Source organism: Geotrypetes seraphini, chromosome 9 (genome assembly GCF_902459505.1).
Source record: "Geotrypetes seraphini chromosome 9, aGeoSer1.1, whole genome shotgun sequence".
Classification (NCBI taxonomy): domain Eukaryota; kingdom Metazoa; phylum Chordata; class Amphibia; order Gymnophiona; family Dermophiidae; genus Geotrypetes; species Geotrypetes seraphini.
In genome coordinates this window covers 119,508,027-119,535,169 of record NC_047092.1, presented here as the reverse complement: position 1 = coordinate 119,535,169, position 27,143 = coordinate 119,508,027, and the positions used below count along the sequence as shown (strand labels likewise).

At 43.9% G+C, this 27,143-nt stretch overlaps 1 protein-coding gene across 3 annotated transcripts in view; it reads right to left on the bottom strand.

Moving 5' to 3' along the window:
• Nucleotides 1-27,143, bottom strand: part of KIF1A (kinesin family member 1A) — a 627,076-nt gene that overhangs the window by 423,886 nt on the left and 176,047 nt on the right. For all 3 annotated transcript variants that reach the window (XM_033958697.1, XM_033958695.1, XM_033958696.1), the window contains exons 9-12: nucleotides 19,824-19,889; nucleotides 19,622-19,639; nucleotides 17,567-17,642; nucleotides 5,080-5,158 (exon numbers count right to left, since the gene is read on the bottom strand). In XM_033958697.1, the coding sequence (XP_033814588.1) occupies nucleotides 5,080-5,158; nucleotides 17,567-17,642; nucleotides 19,622-19,639; nucleotides 19,824-19,889 (239 nt within the window). The remainder of the gene's footprint in view (nucleotides 1-5,079; nucleotides 5,159-17,566; nucleotides 17,643-19,621; nucleotides 19,640-19,823; nucleotides 19,890-27,143) is intronic.

Below are 27,143 nucleotides of genomic sequence, written 5' to 3'. Positions count from 1 at the left end.
GGACTCTGGGGTGGTGGGGAAAGAGGGAGAGATGCCGGATGAAAGGGTAGTTAAGAAAAGGTGGATCTGTGGAGGGAGATGAAAAAAAGGAAAGATACCAGACTTCCTGGGGAGGGAAGGGAAATGGAAAGGGAGGACAGAGTTGGCAGATGGATGGTTAGCATGCAGAAAGAAGAAAGAAGGAGACCCTGGCAAGCAAGTTATTGGAAGAAAACCAGAGCCTTGGACCAACAAGATTTGAAATATAACCAGACAACAAAAGGTAGAAAAATTCATTTTATTTTCTGTTTTGTGATTATAATATGTCAGATTTGAAATGTGTATCCTGCCAGAGCTGGTGTTGGACTGCAAACGTGAGCTAGGATTTAACAGAGAGAGGAAAAGTCCTTTTTGTTTCTTTATTTTATTTACACCATAGCGCCAGTGTGGTTAGGAGAAGCCAAAGTGCGTGAAAAAGCTATAAAACCCACCAGGAGTTTTGAAAAAAATCACCCAACTGGGCAGGAAAATCGAATTGGAAAAACCAATTTAATAGACTGAATCGAATCAAAATTTTTTTTTCCTGAATCTGGCAGCATTAGTTTGCGCTACTGTCTTAGACTTTAGGACCTGGGATTGGGGAGAGATGGCATCCTCAGTACTTTATAATGCAAGTGAAACGAGGATTTGGTCAGACTTTTGAAGGGTCTGCAGAAAAAAAATATTGTATAGGCCGGGGACATGAGACAGCAGGAAATGGGAACTTTTCTTCCTTCTATTTTTGTGAATGGAAAGGCTGAGGATGTCAGAGAGTTCAGTTAAAATATGTGCTTTATAAGAAAATATAATAATGTGTTTTATAAAGTTTATAGCATAGCTGGCCTACCCAGTGAGGTGTTCCTAGTGGTGGTGGTGGCAGCGTGTCAATGTGTTGAGAGGAAGAGGTGGTCTGGGAAATTCTGCTGAGCAAACTCCGGGCCCATTTCCACCCCCCAGTTAGTCCACTCCACTCAACTGGTTCACACACTGAGTGGGTCTTTGGGTGTTGTTTTGGAATCTCTTCCAGTGGTTTATCAGTATCTCCTTCTGGTCCAAGGAAGGAAACTTTGTTATCCTTAGCATTGACCTACAGAATATGTTTGTACAGCACTGCTTGTGTGGCATTAGGCTATGTAGTGATCGAAAGAAATAAACAGACCTTTGCACATTTTTGCACTATATGGTGGGTGTATGAGGAGATTCACATTTCCTGCACAGCTAAGTCCATGTGAAGTTACCTTGTGCTGTATTTGACATCTAGCAAGGTCTCTGTTTGAAAGGAAAGATCTAAACTTAAAAATGAAGTGGCCAGAAGTTATGGTAAAAGCAGATAGTGTAGCTGGTTTTAAGAAAGATTTGGACAAATTTCTGGAGGAAAAGTCCATAATCTATTATTAAGACATAGGGGAAGTGTCTGCTTGCCCTGGATCGGTAGCATGGAATGTTGCTACTCTTTGGGTTTTGACCAGGTATTAGTGTCCTGGATTGGCTACCATGAGAATGGGCTACTGGGCATGATGGACCATTGGTCTGACCCAGTTAGGCTATTCTTATGTTATGTTCTCATCTGTAGGGGCCTTTGTTTTCACTTTTAATTTTAATGTATTTTTTTTCTGGGAACTTATCAATGTTTTTTTATAATGGAAGAGAATTAATGTGTGTGGGATGAGGGGGTAACTAATTTCTTCAGCTAAATAATTCAATCCACCTCAAACAGACATAGGAGAACTCACGCACCATTCACACACCCTCCAACCAAAAACGTTGAAAGAAAAAAACTGTTCGACAACCTCCTAGCCATTCGAGCTGCAACACTCGACCCCCAACTCTACAACCAATTGACATCGACCATAGACTGCAAAACCTTAAAAAAAAAAAAAAAACCTTTCTATTCAAAAAACACATAAAACCGAACTAACACAATCAGAACTGTCCCAAACATCACCTGCAACTACTCCATATGTACTTCTGATGTCATGACAATTCAGACATAATTTATGTTATGTTATGTTTGGAATATAAGAAAATTTTCACTGCCTGTTCTATTCTGACCATTTATTACATTTCATGGTCATTACAAAAAATATTTTTTTCCATGGGGGAGGGGGGTGTCAAAAAATGATGGGCCCCGGATGCCACATACCCTAGGTACGCCACTGGATGTGCCATATAATGTCACTTCATCATCTACTAACATTGAAAGATATTCTCAGTGCTGTAAAAAGATGATTGATGCTTACCCAGAGGTATCAGAGGTCAATAGCAGCACTTAACTCAAGCCCAATGGGGGACTTCTGTTTCATGTATTTAAAGATATGGTGTCTGACATATGCAGCGCCATTTTTTTTTTAATGTCTTGAAGATTCAGTCATAAGTAATTAGAACGTGAGTTGTATTGAAAGTAATTTTCTCGGTTTAAGTTGAAGTACTTTTTTTTGGTCTTTGAAGGTTCACACGAATTGAAGAATATGCAGCGAGCCCTTGACAAAGCTCTAGTATGGGAGGGAAATGGAGGTCCTCCTTTCGGCTTGAGTTAAGTGCTGCTATTTTGCTTTTGTTTTGGGTGCACATTGTTTAGATTTTGAGATTGTATATTGATCACTTTGAACAAATACTGGGAGTTTTTGACCTCTGATAGAAAACTGACCTACGATTGTGAAAGGTTATAGAAAACAGTTGCAAGCCTTTCTGTGAAGTCTCTGGGGTCTTTTATCCCGTAATATATTTTTTGTTAGTAAATTAATTCCTCACAAAGCAATATTATTTTAATTTGATATTAACCAATGACCCACCAGGAATGGAAACACTCTTTTCAGAGTGATGTACCATAAGTAACCCCTTTAATAACCAGCTGCCACTGTGTGAGGAAAAGAGTTAATTTTTATAAAAACAGACCCACAAAATCTTTTTTGTGCATCTGTTATCAATAATAATAAAATGCTAGAGGCGCATGCACTCTTGAAAATTTGTGAGCGCTGGCGCCCTGAGGTGTGTTTCTGTGGCAACATTCTAAACCTCAGGGCGCATGCAGGGGCTGGAAGCGTGCGACTGTGGTGCATTTGGCGGTTTGCAGTCTGCCGCTGATTCGGAGGGGGAGGGGGGCACAGGTGCACCTGCCAGGATCTTATCACCCTCCTCACCCACCCGCCGTGGCTCCTCTCTCGAACCGCACCAGGTGAGGACAGACTCCTGTCTCTGGCTGCCGAAGCCAGAAACGAAGCTTCCCAGGGGGGGGGGGGGGAGGACGGACAGATGGCGAGGAAGGAGTGGGAGCAGGCTGCAGAGGCTGTCGGTGTCTTCAGGCCGCGGCGGCTTTAGGCAGATGTCGGTGGAGGTAAGGCTGCTGGACATGGGAAGAGGTGCTGATGGATGGGGGGGGGGGAAAGGAAGGGAGGCCTACTGCTGGACAGGGGGAACAGAAAAGAGGTACTGCTGGACAGGGGAAGAGGTGCTAATGGACGGGGGGGGGCAAAAATAGGAAGGGAGGCCTACTGCTGGACAGGGGGAGCAAGAAAGAGGTGCTGCTGGACAGGGGGGGAGTTAAAACAAAGGGAGAAGGGCTGCTGCTGGATAAGGGGACCAGTGAAGGGGTGGTGGTGGACAAAGGGGAAGAAAAAGGAAGGGAGAATGGACAGGGGGAGCAGGCAAGGGGTGGTGGTGGACCGCCGCGGAAAAAGAAAGACAGAAAGAAAGAAATACAGAAACAGGCTAAGGAGAGAGAGAGAGAAAGAAAGAAATACACACACACATACATATTCTAGCACCCGTTAATGTAACGGGCTTAAAGACTAGTTGAATATAAGTACATTAATGAGTTGCTTTACATCAGTTCGCATTAATGTGGCATTTACAAAAACTTTTATATGAAGTAGACCATGCAAATGTTTACTACAAAAAAGGCTTTCTATAGGAAACATTTTTCTGAATAGGGATTTTTGTCTTTAACACTGCAAAATTGTTAGTAGTTTTGCATTTTACTGGCATTTTTGCTCTGTTTAATACAGTTTTGCACTTTAGTACATAAACCCAAAGATGCTAAACTATTCACATTCAAAAGACTACTTTATAAATAAAATATGACTAAATGGGACATGCCCAGCAGTCCAGTGGGAGCAAGTTCATGGCTTAATGGTTAGTGTTATATTTGCATTGCCAAACAGAAGTCTTCAAGGACATAAGAATAGCTTTACTGGATCAGATCAATGGTCCATCAAGCCCAGTAGCCCATTCTCAAGGTGGCCAATCCAGGTTACTGGTACCTGGCCAAAACCTAAGGAGTAGCAATATTCTATGCTACCGATCCAGGGCAAACAGTCCTTGATTCAGTTCCTTGCTCAGTATATATCTCAAGCTAACTAGGGAAGAATCAAATTTAAGGGGACAAAAAATGGACAATGACCTGGGACCTTCTAACTTAAAAAATCAACTGTTTTTCTTGTACAGGTAGTTCTAACAGTGTCAGAAATACTGGAATTCAACTTTTCATCTAGTGTCTGAAAACAATGCATAATAACAGCTGTTCACTGGGGTAAAATATTTATGAGGTGATTTCTATTTTTATAACCTCCCTGAGGCAATTGAGGGCAAGTCACTTAACCATCCATTACTTCAGGTACAAATTTTAACTATAAGCCCTCCAAGGACAGGAAAATATCTGAATGTAACTTACCTCGAGCTACAACTGTAAAAAGGTGTGAGCTAAATTCAAATCTAAATATCTACTATGACTGGTAGTGCTGTTAAGGTAGGATGTAAAAAGCTACTGTTCTTAAAGCAACACTCAGCAGCTACAGGAAAAGTGCCTCTAAGGGGAACAAATTGTGCTTGATGGAAAATCACTGGCCCATATACAGAAAATGATGAGAGAGAAACAGGAAATCAATGATAAATGGCTGAACTTAATGGATCTCTGATGAAGGCTGGATGTGAAGGAAAGAGTGAAGAAAGTTTTAAAGTAGGGGATATAATAAATGGCTAGCATGCAGAATTCTAGCAGAACATGGAAACAGAAATGCAAAGGTCCCTATTAACTAATAGCAAGAAGTCTGCAGGCTGTCTCACCTTAAGGTGCTGAGGGTTTCATCATAGTTGATATCAGCTGGACTGAGTGCAGCTACCATTGCTGTCCGGGAGTTGCCACCTGTTCGACAAAAGTTCAGATAATATATAATTGTCTCTTTGACATCTTATTCCCTCTTTTTCATGAAATGATTTTTTTTATATGTACAATCAATCAGCCTCCCTCTCGTTTGCAATCAAATATTATTCTTGCAGTCACTTGCACCAAGATCCAGGCCTAACATATTTAATCTAGCCCAAGAGTACCCTGTTGGTTTTAGACATTAGTGTCACTGTAATCAAATGAAACAATTGGCCAATGAAAGGTCAATTCTATAAACTGGGTGCTAACATTTATGTGCCCATTGTATGTGTAAATGTTTAGGTTACTAAATGCACATAGGTATGCACTTATGCATTTATATCTCAGAATGCCGCCTAGACGCTATTTTGTAAAACATGATGTGCATTTGTGTGGGAAACATACACATGGGTTGAGCATGGACAGGACAAATGCGGGGCTCCCACTTATGTATGTAACTTCTAGAATACTGTAAGTCACGTGTCACTACCAAATTTAGGCACATGCACTTACATCAGCTCTGAGGCTTGTGTAAGTGCAGGCATCTAAAAGTTACATGTACCAATTCCAGATTATGCATCACTGTACTGGGATAACCATCAATCCCAATATCTTGTTTCTAACAGTGGGGCCAATCCAGGCCACATGTACCTGGTGATCCAAAATGAGTAAAATAGATTTCATGCTGCAGCATATCCCAGATATAGACAGTGGATTTTCCAAACTCTGCCTTAATAATGGTATGTGAACTTTTCTTTTAGGAACTTGTCCAACCCTGCAACATTAACCACTTTTACCATATTCTCTAGCAACAAATTCCAGAACTTAATTACACACTGAGAATGGTAATTTCTAATGTGGAACCTTGCATCATGTAACTATGGTTTGGGTTGCTGCTCTCTAAGTGCATCACTTTCCACTTGCTCACATTAAATGTTATCTGCCAATCATTTTTCCGCACACATCTTGTGATGAACAACTTTGAATAATTTTGTGTAATCATCAAATTTGATCACCTCACTTGTTACTCCTGTTTCCAGGTCAATTATAAATTTGGTAAAAGTAGCAGTCCCAGCCCAAATCCCAGGAGAACCCCACTATTTACCCATTTCCTTTAAATAATCTGTTAATGGTCCCCCAAACATCATGAAATTTACCAAAATATCCTTTTTGTGTGGCTAATATTCTTTCCATTTTATATTACATTACATAAATAATTCCACCAAAAACTGTAATTTAATCTGTTCCAATTTTTCCAATTAAATGTAATCTGTTGAATGGCAACTCCTGTCATAATAAGTAAAAGCTGTTTTCTATCTTTTAACCAGTTTTTTTAAAAGTAATTTTTATTGAAAGTGCCAAAGAGAGCGCCTACACACAAAGAGTCAATACAAAGCACTTCCCTAAATGGGAGGGTAAACAAAGCAGCACAGATAGACAAGATAAACAGAAATAAAGACATCTCATGTGTAGTACACCCTCTCCACACACCCATATATTTAGCATATAAGTGCAATCAAACATGCCAGCCTGGCACAAAACAAATCCCATACTGTTCAAGGGCATAGCCAACAGATACTACACACAGACATCCACCCAAGCCACCCCCTACCAACTATCTCACCCACCACCACACTCAACTCCCCCCCACCCACCCACAACACATACAAGAGACTGTAGCAGCAAGAATTAAAACAGCAAGGGGACCTCCAATTCCTCCCCTTCACTCCAGAGGTTGGCACTCTAGAAAATGAGACCAAATGAGATCTCTTAGGGTGGCGTGATGCTCGATAGGACTTTGGATCTCAAAACTGGCTAGTTCCCTCATACACGACACCCATTGACATAGGGGCGGGGAGTCCTCAGAAAACCAATGGGTCAATAGCAACTTTTTAACCAGGAGGATAGAATTGTACAGGAACATCCTTTGTGGCACAGAATAGCCCTGGGCAATTAAGGATCCCTGAAATCCCAGTAGCAAGACACCACACTCCCAGTCTACCTCCCGTCTGAGGGTAGTGTCTAAAATCGGTAGCACTCCCTTCCAAATATGCAGGATAGGACACTCCAAAAAGGAATGTATATAGTTGCCCCAGGCATCTTTGCATTTGATACATACATCCTGTGCCCAGAGACCCATTTGCGCTCCCCTGTGTCTGGTACTGTAATATCTATGCAAAAGTTTAAATTGAGTCTCCTGCAAATCGTCAGACTTCACAAACTCATAAAAATGAGAAAACAGCTACAAAAATTGAGCTTCGGGGATAGTCCGATGTAACTCAGTTTGCCATTGCTCACATAATTTAGGGGAGAAGAGGCGGCATGCATTTTGAGTTGCCTATATCCAGGGCATGATTAATTCGTCGAGGGCCCCTAGGCACACAAGTACACTGGGCCCCCTGCCCCGCCCCACCCCACCATGCGTCCAAGCGGAAACAGGAAGCTGTGTCAAAGGGAAGCTTTGGACAAGCAGCACCGCTTGCACAACTACAGCTCTCATTGCCTTTCTTACCCGCGTTGTTTGCTTGTCATACTTTCCGTCGATAGGGGTGGGGGGCCGCATTGCCGATCGAGGTGGAGCCTGTGTTGACAATCGGGGGGGAGGGGCCCGCATTGCCAATCGATGCTGGAGTAGCCCATCACCGTTTGGAAAAAAACAATGTTGATGCCCTCCTTCATCGGGCCCCCCTGACCATTATGGGCCCTAGGCACGTGCCTACTTGGCCTATTGGTTAATCCTGCCCTGCCTATACCAGTACAATAGGGAATTGAGAGCAGCCAGAGTCCTTATAAACACCTCATCCAGTCTCCCACATTCCCCCGCCCGTGCATGCATTCTACTCACAGTATGCCAGTAATGATGGATCTGAAAATAAACACTTATGGCAGGAGGACAGCCCCCATCTGTTCTAGATTTGAAAGAAAGAGGGAAAGGTGCCCAGAGAGAGCTGTAACAAGTGAGACAACATCGTACATTCTTGTGCCACCCATTCCCGAAACAGTGATCTACCCCACCTAGGAAGGAAGTTAGAATTCCCCTCGAGAAACAAAAAAGGGGAAGCCACAGCTCCTAAACCCTGCCGTCATCTCCACCATTTCCAAGCCCTCCGGAATGGAGCCACAAATCTAAATGTATCCTTATACGCCACTACCCGGCCATCTTGCGCATGGAGCAGTTGAAGAATTTAAAAGGCGAACTCCATTCCTCAATCCAGCCAGGCGAGAAAAAACCTTCACAGATTCAGCGCATCAACACATATACAGGATTTCCAGTGCAGTACTTGGAGAGATACCCCAGGAAAGAGACTTGGGAGTATTGGTCGACAAGTCAATGAAGCTGTTCGCACAATGCGTGGTGGCGGCGAAAAGTGTGAACAGAATGCTATGAATGATTAAGAAGGGGATCACGAGCAGATCGAAGAAGGTTATCATGCTGCTGTACCGGGCCATGGTACGCCTTCACCTGGAATATTGTGTCCAGCACTGGTTGCCATACATGAAGAAGGACACAGTACTATTCGAAAGGGTCCAGAGAAGAATGACTAAAATGGTTAAGGGGCTGGAGGAGTTGCAGTACAGTGAGAGATTAGAGAAACTGGGCCTCTTCTCCCTTGAAAAGAGGAGACTGAGAGGGGACATGATCGAAACATTCAAGATAATGAAGGAAATAGACTAAGTAGATAAAAGGTTGTTCACTCTCTCCAAGGTAGAGAGGACGAGAGGGCACTCTCTAAAGTTAAAAGGGGATAGATTCCGTACATATGTAAGGAAGTTTTTCTTCACCCAGAGAGTGGTAGAAAACTGGAACGCTCTTTCTGAGGCTTTTTATAGGGGAAAACACCCTCCAGGGATTCAAGACAAAGTTAAACAAATTCCTGCTGAACCAGAACGTATGTAGGTAAGGCTAGTCTCAGTTTGGGCACTGGTCTTTGATCATAAGGGCTGCCGCGTGAGCGGACTGCTGGGCTCGATGGACCACTGGTCTGACCCAGCAGCAGCAATTCTGATGTTCTTATGTTCAATATTATAAAGGCATATATCCGAGATATTCAGGCCCTCCTGAAATTGATCCAAGGTTAACTTGGTCAAGCTGAGATGTAGTGCTTTTGCTCTCCAAATGAAATGACTAATAATTGCTTTAAATTGGGATTCCTCCTATCTCCACAACCAAATTGGAATAGTTTGCAAGGGGTAGAACATGATCATTTTCACCAATGAGATGCGGCCCAGCATGGATATTTTTGTTATAATTTATATTAAGTTGGTATGATAAATTACTTTAGGGTTGGTACTGAGATAGATTTCCAAATATCTCATAGGCTTCACGGTCAGAGGGTTGGGCAACGAGGCATGCCAAGATTCCGTGGGTCCAACGCCAAGAGCATCAATTCAGATTTGCCGCAATTAACTTGCAAGCCTGATATCTTCCCAAAGTCCTTTACTATGGGCAGTGCCCACGGGAGGTGCACCTGAGCCTGATCAAGGTACAAAAGGATGTCATCAGCAAAAAGGCTAATCTTGTACTCTGTCCCCCCCACCACTATCCCCCGAACCTCCTGCGCCTGTTGTATTTTTATAGATAAGGGCTCCATGGCAAACAAAAACAATAAGGGGGGAAAGGACATCCCTGTCGAGTACCCCTCTCCAACCCGAAACTCTCCGTTAAAGAGCCGTTCACCAGTAAACGAGCCCGGGGACCATTATACAAAGCTCTTACCCACATTAAGTACATACCCTCCATCCCATATTGCCCAAGAACCCAAAAAAGATACTCCCAGGAAATACTAACAAACGCTTTTTTCTTGTCTAACTAGGCTATGGCTGACATACCTTCCCCCCTCCCTCCATGAACATGGAGTACCTTCAGCAGATTCATTTACACATATTGCCCTGGCATAAAACCCACTTGGTCAGGATGGATAATATATGGGAGCAATTGATTCAGTCTCCTTGCCAATGTGGCTACCAAGAGCTTGACATCCTGGTTCAGGAGTGATATGGGCCTATAAGACCCCACTAGTTACTGTTTTTTATCCGACTTGGAAAAAAGCACCACATGGGCCACATTCTCCCGGAGCATTACACATGTCACTAAGCGGCTGAGACAGCAGGTCTGGCATTAGTTTGTAGTACTTCGGACCATATCCATCTGGGCCCGGTGACTTCATTAAGTGTAAGACCTTAATACTAGCTGCTAATTCAAATGGGGTCAGAGGTGTGTTAAGGAGCACTTACTGGTCCTCTGTGAGCCGGCACAAAGAAAGAGTTCTGAAAAAGGAATGAACATACTCCTCTTGCAGCTCACGTTTGGCATATAAATTTTGATAATACTGCACAAACTGATCCTGGATATGGGCCGTGCAGGTATAACGCGCACCATTCCCATCCCATATCTTCATGATAAGCTGAGTCTTTTTTGGGGGAGCACACCAGATTGGCCAGAACTTTACCTGCCTTCCCTCCCCAACAGAAAAGGAGATATTGTTGAAAATAAAGGGATTGCTCCATTCTAAGTGTAAGAAGCTGGTCTATAGCTTGCCTAGTGTCCCGATATCAGATTCTATCACCCTCCAATATGGTCTGTAAATACTGTTTTTCTGAGGGTCTGTAACTGAGCGGTAAGATTGAGCGACCATCGGTCAGTCTCCCTCCGCTTCCTAGCCACATAGGAGATAATATGGCCCCTTAAGACTGTATTAGAAGCGTACCAATAGATCACAGGATCCACCACCAGGAATGCATTGTCCCTGTTATACTCCAACCACCAGGCTCACAGGAACACGTGAAAATCAAGATAATGATACAGGTGCGGAGGAAGACGCCAAGAACGAGCTTTCGTAGAAGTCATGAGAGCCAAGGACACCCCCACCATTGCATGATCTAATACAGTGTACTTATGAATCCGCGCCTCCCGCACACTAGGGAACAGATAGGAGAGGGTTATCATGCCGCTGTACTGGGCCATGGTGTGACCTCACCTGGAGTACTGCGTCTAGCACTGGTCACTGTACACGAAGAAGGACATGGTACTCGAAAGGGTCCAGAGAAGAGCGACTAAAATGGTTATGGGGCTGGAGGAGTTGCCGTACAGTGAGAGATTGGAGAAACTGGGCCTCTTCTCCCTTGAAAAGAGGAGACTGAGAGGGGACTTGATCAAAACGTTCAAAATACTGAAGGGAATAGACTTAGTAGATAAAGACAGACTGTTCACCCTCTCCAAGGTAGGGAGAATGAGAGGGCACTCTCTAAAGTTGAAAAAGGATAGATTCCATACAAACATAAGGAAATTCTTCTTCACCCAGAGAGTGGTGGAAAACTGGAACGCTCTTCCGGAGTCTGTTATAGGGGAAAACACCAGGGTTTCATGACAAAGTTGGACAAGTTCCTGCTAAACTGGAACATACGAAGGTGAGGCTGTTCTCATTTGGAGCACTGGTCTTTGACCAGAGGGCCGCCACGTGAGCGGAATGCTGGGCAGGATGAACACTGGTCTGACCCAGCAGCAGCAATTTTTATGTTCTTATGTTCTATGGCATCCCCCAAAGTAAGATGAATAAACCTCCCCCACCCACTGTCTCCGTAATTGACCATGTTCAACCTGTAATAGGTGAGTTTCCTGAAGAAATTTGATGTCAGCACGAGCTTTCTTAAGACTAGACAAAATTTGAGATCATGTAATTGGGGACCATACCACATCAACATTAAGAATAACAACCTGCAGTTCAGCCATACCCTGTAGTACTCCCCAGATGCACACAGCTGGTACCTAGATATACCCTCTGGGTCAGAGCACCCCAGCTAGACTCCCCAACACCAGACACAAATGTAGATCCATGATCTTTCCCATCAGGCCCCTGTACTGAAATCAAAGAAGAAAAGCCCCCACCTGCTCCTTCACTCAATCAAGCCCCCCACACTCGCCTTCACTCGCCAGACCTCCCTCACTCCCCCCATGCCCACCTCTTACCCCCCCCTCCGGGGTCCCCCACCCCGGTACACATACCCATGCACTCACAGAAGCACCACATCCCACAGCACTACTCGCATGCGATCTTCCCCTACCTCTCCCATAGAACCCAGCTCATACAACAAACCTTCCCCGATGCAAAATACCAAATATTTAATACAAAGTACAAAAGAATAACGAACTGCGCTGAGTTCCAATCCACACAGTAAAAGCCCCGGAGGCTAGGGCAGCTATCAGCAGTCCCACCAGCCCCACTCCAAGGTCGCAAAGCAGGATACTGGGGGCTGCAGTACTCTAAGGGTGCTCCATGGAATGCACCGCCATCATAAACACGATGCAGCTCCCCGTGGAGCCTCCACACTCAGCATACTGCCCCTCCTCCCGTAAAATGGATCACCACCATGGGGCTTCCACGGTGCTGTCAATGAAAGTGGCCATGAGGACTCAGCAAGTAATAACAGGGACCTGCCAGCCAGCAAGCCGCAACAGAACCAAACAAACAAGAGTGCTGGTGGAGATCAGTGATTGTAAGCTAGTCTGCAGGGATCATCCAATCCACATCCAGCAGGCCGTTAGTGGGGTACATTCAGGGTGGCCAGAAATGCTCAGGCTTCCTCTACTGTCTGCAAAACCGCTGATTTACCAGCATGCCACACCCGCAACTTGGCGGAAAAGAGTCTGACCTCTGTTCCGAGGAAAATGGCGGAAGCACTGATAAAAGAAAACATCGATGAACATTTTGAAAGAAACGAACTTCTGATAACCAGCCAACATGGTTTCTGCAAGGGGAGATCGTGCCTAACGAACTTATTGCACTTCTTCGAAGGAATTAACAAACGGATGGACAAAGGAGACCCCATAGACATCATATATCTAGATTTCCAAAAAGCCTTTGACAAGGTGCCCCATGAACGCCTACTCCGGAAACTGAAGAACCATGGGGTGGAAGGAGACGTACATAGATGGATCAGAAACTGGTTGGCGGGTAGGACACAGAGGGTAGGAGTGAAGGGCCACTACTCAGACTGGAGGAGGGTAACGAGTGGGGTCCCGCAGTGCTCGGTGCTCGGGCCGCTGCTATTTAATATATTCATAAATGATCTAGAATCAGGGACGAAGTGTGAGATAATAAAATTTGCAGATGACACCAAACTATTTAGTCGAGCTCGTACTAAAGAGGACTGCGAAGAATTGCAAAGGGATTTGAACAAACTAGGAGAATGGGCGACGAGATGGCAGATGAAGTTCAATGTTGAGAAATGTAAAGTATTAAATGTGGGAACCAGAAATCCAAGGTACAACTATACAATGGGAGGGATGTTAGTGAAAGAGAGTACCCAAGAAAGGGACTTGGGGGTAATGGTAGACATGACAATGAAGCCAACGGCACAGTGCGCAGCGGCCGCTAAGAGAGCGAATAGAATGCTAGGTATAATCAAGAAGGGTATTACTACCAGAACGAAAGAAGTTATCCTGCCGTTGTATCGGGCGATGGTGCGCCCGCATCTGGAGTACTGCGTCCAATATTGGTCGCCGTACCTTAAGAAAGACATGGCGTTACTAGAGAGGGTTCAGAGGAGGGCGACACGTCTGAAAGATTGGAGAAACTGGGACTCTTTTCCCTGGAGAAGAGGAGACTTAGAGGGGATATGATAGAGACTTACAAGATCTTGAAGGGCATAGAGAGAGTAGAGAGGGACATTCTTCAAACTTTCAAAAAATAAAAGAACAAGAGGGCATTCAGATAAGTTGAAAGGGGACAGATTCAAAACAAATGTTAGGAAGTTCTTCTTTACTCAACGTGTGGTAGACACCTGGAATGCGCTTCCAGAGGACGTAATAGGGCAGAGTACGGTATTGGGGTTTAAGAAAGGATTGGACATTTTCCTACTAGAAAAGGGGATAGAAGGGTATAGATAGAAGAGTATTGTGCGGGTCCTGGACCTGTTGGGCCGCCGCGTGAGTGGACTGCTGGGCACGATGGACCTCGGGTCTGACCCAGCGGAGGCAATGCTTATGTTCTTATGGCACATTTTTTGCTTAAGTCAGAGCAAAAGGGACTCATCAGCTTATGCTGGGCTGCCACCCAAACAGAATAATTGTTAAAGAGCAGTATTATGGCCCCATCATAGTCCCGTCAATACTCAGGCATCCAGGGATTTTCAGATAGCCACCCGAGTAGTAGGCTGGGAGTAATGAGGATCTCACCACCATGAGTTATACTACTCGGGTGGCTATCTGAAAATCCCTGCATGCCTGAGTATTGACGTGTTTATAGTGATATATTAACATCGATTCTTTATCATCTGTGGAAGTAATATATTTTGTGATTTGATGAAGTGAATAAGAGCAAAGTACATTGAAAAATGGCCCATCATAACCCAACAGGCCCTTCTTCCAATATGCCCCGAGGTGTTCTTCCTTCTCCCGCCAACTACAATAGCAGGCAATAGTCGGTATTGGGTGATTTGCTCCCAATTGCTTAGGTCCCACACGATGAGCTCTTTCACATCCATATTGTGCATCCACATGCTGCAAGCCAAAGGTGGTTGGCAACCACCGACTAAACACCCGATATAAATCCACATCAGCAATAGTTTCTGGTAGCCCTATAATCCGCAGGTTATTGTAGCGACTATGGTTTTCTTACTCCTCTACCTTATTTTGGAGGTCTTGCAGGGCCTTCTGGATAGTAGTAATCTTACTGGCCATGGCTGTGCTCTGATCTTCCTGCGCAAACACCCTCTGTTAGTCTCCGATTCTATGAATCAAATTTCTCATTTAATTTGTCCACTGCTGACTGGAGTTTATTAAGGCTGTCAGCCAGAGCCGTCATCTCCAATTTAGTAATTTCTTGAATCCAGTCACCCACGGGCACAGTGAATGAGGCAGCTTCAACCATTTTGGGTTGAAGGGATTTGATCTTATCCTTGGCACTCTTTGTAGATTTCACCAGCATGCCAGGTGGTATACCCCTCCAAAATCTGCACAACCAATGGCAGTACTCTAGTCGCCTTTACAACTCCAAAAAAATCATGCCGGTAGAAGGTAAACATCCTAAAATAAGCAGGTCTTTAGCTGGGGGAAGAGGAGCCTCTAAACCACACGTTCTACCAAGCAGACTGCATCACAACCCTCCCTTAACCAGTTTTTAATCCACAATAGCAAATATCCTATCCTATAACTTTTTAATTTCCTCAGGAGTTTATCATGAGGTGATTTGTCAAATGCATTCTGAAATTCAAAATATATGATTTCAACTGGCTCACACAAAATTTTCATTGGTTAAATCCACAATGGCTTTGTCTCATGAATCCATGTAATTCATTCTAATAATCTCTACCAGGTCACCTTGGCACAAATGTCAGGCTCACCAGTCTATAATTTACCAGGTTATCATCTGGGTTCCATTATATAATAGACTTTTAGGGGAAGATTCTGTATAGGACGCCTGTCTCATCAGCTGCCTATGAAGCAGCAGAGAATTGCACACCGGCATCTTATACAGAATGCACTGGGGAAGGGCCTAAAGCCCTGATTGGTTCAGATGCCTTAAGCCCCTCCCTAGTACATCCCAGAATGCACCGGGAAGGGGAAGGCCCACCATTTTGGAGTGGTGGGCCTGCCAGCTGGAGGTATCCCTCTGGCCGGACTTTCTTCTTACAGGTATGGGGGAGGGGAGGTTAGCTGGGTAGAATCAGGGGTATCGGGGGGAGTCAGATTTAGGGGGGTGTTGGGGGGTTCAGGTTTGTGTGGTGTCGGCAGTTCTGGGAGAGTATCAGGGGTTCCAGGGGCGGTTCTGGGGGGTAGCGGCAGGAGGGAGTGGGAATTCCTCCTGCCAGTCTTCAACAGGGGAGGGGGGTCTTTCCTGGGCAGTGTCGGGGCTTCTAGAGGGGTGACAGCAGGAGGGAGTGGACATCTCTCTTGCATGTCTTCAATCGGGGGGAGAGTTCGAGGGCAGGAGAGAGTGAGCATCCCTCCTGATTGGCTGCTTCAGAGGGGGGCAGGGGTTCAAGGGCAGAAGGGAGTGAGCATCCCTCTTTCTTATCTACTTCGGGGGGGGAGGTCGGGGGCAGAATGGAGTGGGCATACTTCCTGCTGATTTTGGCAGGACTTGTGGAGGGTCTCCTGCTATAGCTGCTCAGCTGATCACTATAGGGGGATTTCCATGCTGCAATCAGCTCAGCACCTGCATTTATTTGAAATGTAGGCCAGCATTTTGCTGGCCTACATTTCAAGCATCTGCTGTGGCCCTAGGGAGACTCCTAGAGGTACTTAAGCTCGCCCAAGGCCACTTCCAGGTGAAACCATGCCCATTCCCAGCCTTGGGCAAGCTTAAGCGTCCCAACGTGTCTCCCTCGAATGTGACAAATGCCTACAGTGTAGGTAGCCTGCTTCAGGTTTATTTTTAAAAAAGTGCATGCTGATTGGCTGCTAGACAGCTGTAGGCCACCTACCGCTGCCTACAATCATGATGCCCCTTTATAGAATCAGACTCTTACTGTGCAGCCTCTGGGTGCCTAAATAGAGGTACCCAGTTATACAATTACCCCATAAATGTTGTGTTATGCCATGATCTCATTCAGAGAGAGTCAGTAGGGAAAGTGAGATGTCAAATGCTGTTAACAATACATATTTGCAAAACTCCTGGAAATGTGCAAAACATCAAAATAAGAGCTTTTTGCACAGTTTTGCCTGTGTTGAATCTTATCTCAAAATGTAGTCTCTGTTACAAAACTTTTGAGTGCATTCAGCTAATGCACCAAGTTTATAAATAATGAGCTCTGTGATGCTAGAGTATGCAAAGCAGCTTATTAGGATGTGTTTGAAACTGGCACATGAAAACCGTTCATGTAGGGTTACCAGATTGTCCCAAAGGAAAATACAGACCCATGGCCATGCCCCCAGGCCCGCCCTGTTCTGCCCGCATCATACCCATCCCCACCCCCCTGTCCCACCCCTCTTAACATGTTCATGCGTCGGGACAGCATCCACGCATGCACGGATGCAACACGATGACATCGCGCTGCATCCGAGTGTTAGTGGACGATGTCCCAATGTCGGAAGCTTTTGAAAACCTGGATAAAGTGCCGGGTTTTGAAAAGCCATCCAGATCCCCAAACATGTCCTCAAAAGGAGAGCATGTCCATGGAAATCCAGAAGTCTGGTAACCCTACATTCATGAGCTGGTATTTGCAAAAATATATTTCAGTAAGATGTAGTTGTTGTTGTTGGTAGGACCAGGAACAAATTTTTTTGTAAGTTTGCTACACAGCTCATTTGAGTAGCTAACTTTTGTGTTGAAAAACTTACAAGCCTGTAGGAAATCCTGAAGGTCAGTTTATCAGCCTCTTAGTTAAGAAACCCCAAACCCAAGTAGATTTTTGCAAGTCAAAAGATTCGGGGTTGGTACTTATTTGGGGAAAGGAAGCCATTCTTACCTAGGTTTTCTCGCAGAAGCCAAGTGAGCACCGAGTCTCTATAGGGAATGAAATCATTTTTCTTTTTCTTTTTGTTCTGTAAGAGCATTTATAGAGATTATTAAGCATAAACCTGGTTTCTGTTGGGCAACAGAAATACATACAGACCAGTCATACCTTCTCTTCTCTTTCCTAAGCCACACGATGCATAAGTAAGGTGACCATGCGTCCCGTTTTGAATGGGACCGTCCCGTTTATAGATCCCCTGTCCTGTTGTCCCCACATACAGCTTCGGGAGGCTGAAATGTCCCTTTTACAGGGACAGCGCCTCAAAGCTATACACGGGGACAACATGAGCGGCGATCGCTTCCCCTTCTTCCCTGCTGCGCCAAAGCTAGACTCCCTCCTTCCCTCCCTCCAGCGCCCGATTCAATCCCCCCCACAAGGTCCGCCACTGCCTACCAGCTTACCTCCAGCATCGATTCAAACCACCACCACCCAGGTCCGCCACCGCTGCTGCATGCCGCCCAGAAGCCTTCTTCCTGACGTCAATTCTGATGTTGGAGAGGAAGTTCTGGGCCAGCCAGGCAGCGATTGGCTGGCCCAGAACTACCTCTATGATGTCAGAATTGACATCAGGGGGAGGGGTGGAAAGAAGACTTGTAGGCCTGGCGCTTGTGCAGTTCAGTCGCTGCACGCCCCTTGATGTTGCTGGGTCAGGGAAGCAGGGTGCGTGGGGTCAGGGAAAGCCGGGTGACTTGGCTTGGCTTGTCGGGGGCGGGGAAGGCAGGGTGCGTTTGGGAAGCAGGGTGGCTTGGCTTGTTGCGGGGGGGGGCCAGGGGAAGCAGGCTGTGTTGGGGAAGCAGGGTGGCTTGGGGGGGGGCAAGGAGAGAGAAAGAATGAGAAAGAAATGAAAGAGAGGATGCATAATCAGAAGGAAGTGCAACCAGAGACTCATGAAATCACCAGATAACAAAGGTAGTAAAAATGATTTTATTTTAAATTTAGTGATCAAAATGTGTCATTTTTGAGAGTTTATGTCTATATTTAGCACTATATTTAATGGGATCTGGAGGATCCGGAGGGGGGTGAGGGTGGGGGGGGGGGGAATGGATCCGGAGGACCTGTCCCGTTTTGAGGAAAAAATAAATGGTCACGTTATGCATTAGATGCATTGGGAGGGGGAAGCCCCATTATGTGCAGCATGTGGGCCCTGTGCAGGAGTGAGCTTCCCTCCATTCATTTGCCCTTCCGAAGGTACGGTGGTGGTAGTGGTGGGGCCCAGGAATGTTGGGGAGATGTAGGGGCGGAGATGTCAGGCCATGTCAGGAGAGGTCCAGGATGTGAGGGGGTGTCAGGGAGAGGATGTCGGGTATGTCAGGGGGAAGTCAGGGATGTCAGGGGAGGGGTGTAGTGCTCAGTTGATCCTGGCAGGGGGAAACCCCATCAACTGAGCCACCAGGTATCCCCAAAACTGGCTCAGCTGATGGGGATTCCTACTGCCGCAATCAGGCAAGGTAGTTGGTGGGCACGTCTACAAAACTTGCTTTTGTATGTTTTTCATATAGACGTTTTTATTTTTGAAAATGGACAAAAAAGGTAGACGTCCTAAGGACCAAAACTTATACCTAGCTCATTTAAAAAAATGAAAGATAGAAGTTTGACAGCTTTGAAAATGGACATTTTTCCTGCTGGGTTTGTGAACATCTTGCACAAAACGTCCAATCTCAGACTTAGGCACATTTTTGATTATGCCCCTTCACATCTACATATATAGAGAGAGATGGATAAAGATATATATTTTATGCTATAATTTTATGCTTTGTTTTGATGCTGTTGTATATTTCTTTATTATGCCAATGTATGTTTCAGCTGAAATCTACCTAGGGGTAGGCAGAATACAAAAGATATAAATAAATAAAGATACTATAAGAGAGTTTGCATGAATGTCTAGGATCAAAAGAACATTCTATGTTTGAGCGAATATTAGCTGAAAAGCAGTACTATTACTAAGTGGAGATCAGAGTGGCCTTATACCACAAAGTGTTCATACAGAAATTATACAAAAAGCCTCACCTTGTTTGGCCCAGAATCCTAGAAAGAAAAAAGAAGCTAGATCATCAAGAGATCACAAGTTATTGCAGAGCATGACTATTAGATCTGATTTATGCCAGGATTCATGATAGCATGTAGTGTAAGAGTACTACCTCCTGTGAACAGCACACTCCCCCTCCCCTGAAAAAAAACCCCAGCAACAAACAAACATAGGAAAGCTTACCATCTCAGCTAGTGCAGAAATCACTTTCCCCAGTGTAGTCAATGACTTGTTGATGTTTGCACCTTCCTGTTAATAAGTGAGAAAGAAATGAAAGAGTAAGAGAAAAAGGGGCAAAAAACAAATAGGAGATATTTTATAAAGTAGGCACTAAAATTTGTGTGTAAATTACTCTAGTAGATAAAACAGTTATTCACTTGTAATGGGTATTATCCGAGGACAGCAGGTAGATATTCTCACACGTGGGTGATGTCATCCATGGAGCCTGGTACTGTCACTTAAAAAAATTTTCATAGTCTTGAGACTGCCTATACCGTGCATGTGCCAGTGCCTTCCTGCCCAACATCAACTCATGGGACCATCAGTTCAGTAAGAAAGCTAAGAAGCTAACTAGGGGAGGTGGGAGGTTTGTGAGAATATCTACCTGCAAGCAGGCAGCATATTTTCACATGTGGGACTCCCTAGCTGTCAGGGTCATGCCTCTGAGCCTGGCATATGTAAAAAAAAAAAAAAAGGAATGGAGGAAACTTGGCATCTAAATGGAGAAAATATTTTATAGAACTGCTTGGTCGAACTGACTATCATGGCTGGAATGATTCTCCAAACAGTAGTGGGATGTAAAAGTATGAAGTGGCTGCTTTACAGATGTCCTCAACGAGAGTAGATGAGCTACTTAAGTTGCCATTGTTCAAACCTTATGTGCAGTGACACAGCCGTCCAGTGTCAGCCCAGCCCAAGCACAGCAAAAGGAGATAGTCTGCTAGCCATGTTGAGATGTTTGTTTGGGTCAAAAGGCTAGAACAGTTGAGCTGAAGTTCTGTGAGATTTAGAGTGATGCAAATAATAAACAAGAGTACGTTTACAGTTCAATGTGTGGAGAGCAGCATCACCAGGATGAGAATGTGGTCTTGGAAAGAAGACAGGAATGTACTGTTCAAACTGGGAAAGCTGATGTACTAGAGATTTCAAGCAGAACATGGAACTTTGAAAAATTCTACAACCAAATTTGTCTAGTGTTCTTCCCTCTCGGCCAGGTGGGTTACTGACATAGGTTCTGGAACAATTGGACTGTTTCAATGCAGATCCCACCAGAAACAGAAACAGACTGGAATGGAAAACTTGATCAAGTTCATCATTGGCTGGATAAAAACAGACTGGCTCTTAATATCAAAAAAACTAACGTTATGCTCTTTCCATGGAAGGATAGTTTTCCTCTTGTTACTCCTATTTCAATTCAAAACGTTCCCCTACAATCAGTCAAAAATACAAAAATTTTAGGGGTAATCTTCGATAATAAACTTACTTATCATGATCACATCAGTAACATTGTGAAAACTACCTTTTATAGGTTACGCAAAATTCGCTCCATCTCTAAATTTCTTTGTCCCAAAGCACTTAATATACTGATTCACTCTTTGGTGATGTCTAAAATCGACTACTGCAATTTTTTATTTAAAGGAATTGCGTTACACGAAATAAAACGATTACAAATTATACAAAATGCATCAATTAAATTAATAACCAAGTCTAAAAAATTTGATCATGTAACACCACTTCTCAAAAATGCTCATTGGCTACCAGTCATTCACAGAATTACTTATAAACTATGTATAATTATTTTTAAAACCCTATATAACAAGACCCCTGCATTTTTATTTAGGTTTCTAATTCCATATACTGAAAAGAGAATTTTACGATCTAGTGAACAAAATTTATTATCTATTCCCTCACTAAAAATTATTAATACGAGACGACAATTTATCTTTTCTTGTACTGCACCGCAGACTTGGAACGCCCTCCCTATTTTTTTACGGGAGGAGAAGGAGTTTGGGAAATTTAAAAATGAGTTAAAAACCTTCTTTTTCAAAGATGCCTTCGCAACCTAATTTTACTATTTTATTGTCTTATTTAACTTTGCTATACTTTTGTTAATTATTACCCCTTTGTATTTTCCCTTAATGTCTTTTCTTTACTTTAAGAATTGTATTTCTTCCCTCCTTACCCATTGTTTAGTAATGTTAAATTTAATGTAAATTAGCCCTATTTAAGTATTTGTACGTTTTGTTTTGTCCCCTAAACAAATGTGAATTTTAAAGTGTACATCGCTTAGAAATCCTGATTAAGCGATTAATCAAGTCACCTAATAAACTTGAAACTTGACACATTTTGATCACTAAATTGAAAATAAAATCATTTTTCCTACATTTGTTGCACTTTCTTCTTCTGACTTTGCATCCAATATTTACCCTTCTTTCAGCCTACTGTATGCTTCCTCTCCTCCAGACCTCATTCCCTCCCCCAACGTTTTCTTCCTCTCTCCCTGCCCTTTCTCCCTGCCCCCTTCTTTCTGTCTGTCTTTCTGTCTCCCTGCCCCCCTTTCTTTCATTCTCTCTCCATGCCCCCTTTATTTCTTTCTGACTTCCTTTCCCTCCTTTCTTTCTGTTTCCTTTCTTTCTTTCTTTCTGTCTCCCTGTCCCCCCTACCTTTATTTATTTCTGTTTCCCTTTCTTTCTGTCTCCCTGCCTACCCTCTTTCTTTCTCCATGCCCTCCCCCAAGCCACCGCTGCCCTAATATCTCCCTGCTTCCTGACATAGAAGTGTAGGGCTGAACAGCATTCCTCTCCACGACGTCAATTCTGACGTCAGAGAGGACGTTCCGGGCCAGCCAGGCAGCGATTGGCTGACATGGAACTTCCTCTCCGATGTCAGAATTGATGTCAGGGAGAGGAAGGCTTATTGGCTTGGAGTTTCTGCGTCCTGTTTACGGGGTCGGGATACAGGTAGAACACGAAGGCAATGTGAGTCTATCACGGAGCCTGGGATGGGCTCCACGATCGACTCGTGTTGCCTTTGCAATCTACTAGTCGATCGTGATTGACCTTTTGGGGATCCCCTTCCCTTGTCTATCTACCTGTTAACTCCCTCGATGAAGTGCAGCAAGTTTGTCAAGCAAGATCTTCCTTTGCTGAAGCCGTGCTGGCTGGTCCTCATCAGATTCTGTCCGTCAAGGTGGTCAATGATGCGGTCCTTTATTAGCGCCTCTACTATCTTTCACGGTACCGATGTCAGACTCACCGGTCTGTAGTTTCCCGGATCTCCTCTCCCCTTCTTGAAGATCGGCGTAACATTTGGCACTTTCCAGTCTTTCAGAATCCTTCCCGATTTGATCGACAGATGGCTATTATTTGAAGCAGTTCAGCTATAACTTCTTTCAGTTCCTTGATTACACTCGGATGGATGCCATCCGGTCCAGGGGATTTATCATTTGTAAGCCTATCGATCTGCCTGAATACCTCTTCTAGACTGATCGTAAACCCTATCAGTTTCCCATCTTCGTTTCCTGCATATAGCCTGTCGGCTTCCGGTATGTTGTGTATATCCTCTTCAGTAAATACAGACGCAAAAAATGTGTTCAGTTTGTCGGTGATGGCTTTATCCTCCTTTAGCACTCCCTTTATTCCATGGTCATCCAACGGCCCCACCGCTTCCTTCGTGGGTCATTTCCCCTTAATATATCGAAAGAATGGCTTGAAGTATTTTGTCTCCTTGACTATTTTTTCCTCATAGTCTCTTTTGATCCCTCTTACCACTTTATGCTTTGTTGTTTGTGCTTTTTCCAGTTTTCGACCATTTTTTACCTTTTCCATTCCTTAAACAAAGTCTTCTTGTCTCTGATCGCTTCTTTCACTGCTACAGCAAGCCACGCCGGTTCCTTTTTCCTCTTGGTTCCCTTGTTGATACGCGGTATATATAGATGTTGTGCCTCAGTGACTGTGTCCTTAAAAATGGACCATGCTTGCTCTAGCGTTTTTACAGTGCTTATCCAAAATTCTGCCTAAATACTATTCGTTAAATATGTGCATATCTTACACAGCACAAATTTAATAGATGAGCATATAAAGTATAATTTATAGAATACAATGTTATGCATGCATCTCCTCCATTTGGGCATTTGGGTAGGAATAAGTGCTTGTAACTAACTGCATATATACCCTGATAAGTGTTTACCATATATGCTCGAATATAAACCAATCTGAATATAAATCAAGGTAACCTTTTTTTTTTCCTAAAAAGGGGGAAAAAAGGTTGACTCAGTGGCAAAGTGAGAGGTAGTTTCAAGTTCAAGTTTCAAGTCAAGTTTCAAGTTTATTTTTAACTTGTTGAATCGCTTAATTTAAATTGCTAAGCGATTTACAGATAAAAAATAGATACAACAGAGTAATTATAAACGTATACATAAATTTAATACATTATCATAAAATCAAACAAACTAATTAACAGACACATGGGGAAAGAAAGGGTAGAACTACAATCGTATATATTAAAGAGAACATAAATGGAAAATACACCAGGTAGGGGAAATCACAGGGGAATAAAAAGATAAAAAAGTAAAAATTTTTATAAAAATCCTTAATAAAATTCACACATCAAACGCATCTTTAAAAAGGAAACTCTTTAAGCTGCTTTTAAACTGTTTCAGATCGCTTTCTATTCTAAGATACTGGGGTAAACTGTTCCATAATTGTGGGGCTATAACGGAGAAAATATCAGTACGACGAGTTCCAATAACTTTTAATGATGGAACCGTTAGAAGTTTTTGATCAGTGGATCTTAATGAGCGTGAAGTACTATATGGAATGAGTAATCTATTAATGAATTGAGGTTCATTTGTAAGTAATGTTTTAAAAACTAATAGTAAGATTTTAAAAGTAATACGATGAGTTATAGGGAGCCCCTCCCACACCCCTTTTCCGATCCCCCCCTGCTGTGCCTGCCCCCTTTCTCTTCCCCTGTATCTCTAGTTGTTGACCCTCATGAGCAACAACTTCAATGTGCTCCTCGCGATCACGTCGACTCTCCCTCTGACATCACTTCCTATGAGCAGTACCTGGAAGTGACATCAGCAGGAGAACTGACATGGTCACGATGAACACATTGAAATTGTTGCTCATGACAGTGAATAACTAGAGGTATGGGGAAGGGAAGAGGCAGGAGTGCAGAGGAGGAGGGGTGCTGGTGACCCCATCAACATGGTGTCTGGAGCAGACCTCCCCCCTTACTACACCACTGTCTGCACCCAGTCCCCTTCCTTCCCTCCCTGCCATGCCCTGCATGGATCTACATCCAGCCCCCTTCCTCCCCCCTATTCATCTGCTCTGCTAGGCTCTGCACCCTGTTCCCCCTCCCCTGAAGCCTTACAAACCTTTCTCCAGGCCTGCCGTAAGCTCTGGTGGTCTAGTGGTGAGCCAGGACAGGAGGGATACCTCCGACCTCCTGTCCCAGTAAATTCTAAAACATCTCATCTCCCTCATGCCTCCCAGACCTCTAGAAACCCTACCTTGAAAGCCCTGGTGGTCCAGCGGTGAACTGGGGCAAGAACGATGTTCCTATACTCCTGCCCCATGCAAGCTGCAATCTAAAATGTCTGCTGCAAGTTCCCCTCAGCAAACCTCTTGAGACCAAAGCAACTTGCAAGAACTCACAGCAACCATTTTAGACAGTGGCTTGCATGGGGCAGGAGCGTAGTAAGAACATTCCTGCCCTGGTTCACCACTGGACCACCAGGGCTTTTAAAGTAGGCATTCTAGAAATTTGGGAGGCAGGAAGAAGGGTGGGATGTTATAGAATCGGCCGGGAAAGGAAGTGGATGGGATCCCACCTGTCCCAGCCCACCGCTGGACCACCAAGGCTTACAACAGGCCTGGGGGAGGCTTGCAACAGGTCCAGGAGGGGTCGAGTAGGCACCACATTAAATATAAACAGGTACCCATTTTGGCCCATTTTTTTGGCCCCAAAATCTTGGTTTATGTTCGAGTATATACAGTAACTTTTCTTTATAGAATAGACACCCACATTAGTATCTTAAATTATATTAGAAGAAATAAAAATGGATAGACATTCTAGAAGCAACTTTCAAATAATGTGCATATATATAAAGTCTGCAAGTATTTTCCACCTGCTGACTTGACAAGTCTTTTTGAAGGAAAACATTTCTCTTTCAAAAATTACTCTGGAAAGTTATTTGTACAGATTATTCGGAGGGCCTGGGAAAATCCACTGCTTATTTCTAGGATAAGCAGCATAAAATCTGTTTTACTACTTGGGATCCAGCTAGATACTTGGGACCTGGGTTGGTCACTGTTGGAAACAGGATGCTGTCCCAGTATGGCAATTCTTATGTTCTTAATTTTTTGAATTTTGGAAATCCAAAGATCTGTGCCAGGAGTAGATAGAAGATTCTAGCACCTGTAGGTAGCCATGGGAGCCCCTGGAGACGGGAAAGTATGGGTGAGGGTGTTGGGCTTCTTTGAACTGGCACCAGTGGATGGTCCTAGAGTAAGTGCGATAGAGTACATGGCAACTTCAACATTTGGTGCCTTAGGCAGTTGACTATATTGTCTATGCCTAAATCTGGGCCTGGTTAGCACATAAGTGCACACTCTGCCTCGATCTTGTCCCTGAGAACACTTCTCTGATATGCATCTACATTTAGGTTTGTATTGCTTAGTGCAGAGTCAGTAATTTGTTGAACTTTGCACCTGTTTGTTAACATGTGAGCAAGAAACGAGAGTAAGAGGGAAAAGGACATTAAACGGATAGGTGGTAAATCTATAAAGTGGGCACTAGCATTTACATATATGGACCCTATTTATTAAGGAGTGTTAACTGTTTAACACAAGAATTTCCACATGCTAACAGCACATGGTACTTACCGCTTTTAACAGCTAACAAGGAAAATGCCATTTTGGGATGATGGGAAGGACCTGCACCTTACAATTTAATGTGGAAGCATTTGTCGCATATTAACTACTATTACAACAGATAATGCAATGCAGTTAATGCCATCTCAAGAGATGTTTCTAATTTCATTATGTATTCTTTGAGGACAAGTAGGGTGACAATATTCTTACTACTTTTGGGTGTCATCATCTGCTGGATCCTATCATGGCAAGTGATCCTCAGTGTTCCTTCTTAAAGCTTTTGGAAATGGCCTACCCCACATGTATGTTTTCCTGCTTGCCATCATTGTTTGGGAATAGCTCAGCCTTGATTTTTAGATGGAGCAGTGTGGACAGGTTCATCATCTCTCTGCAAAGCTAAATCTTGAGTAGTATTTTTTTCAACGTGTTTCACAGTTTTTTGTTAGCTAGCCAGTTCTTATGTAAGTGTCTCACAAGGGGCCGGTGCTCTTCTCCCTTTTATTTCTTTTAGTCAAGTTTTCAGCACTTTTCATCAACCTGTTTGATTTTGCCTTGGCTATTTTTCCTCATATGTTGCAGAAAACTCCAAGTAACTTTAAAACATGAACCTGGTAGAATAGGA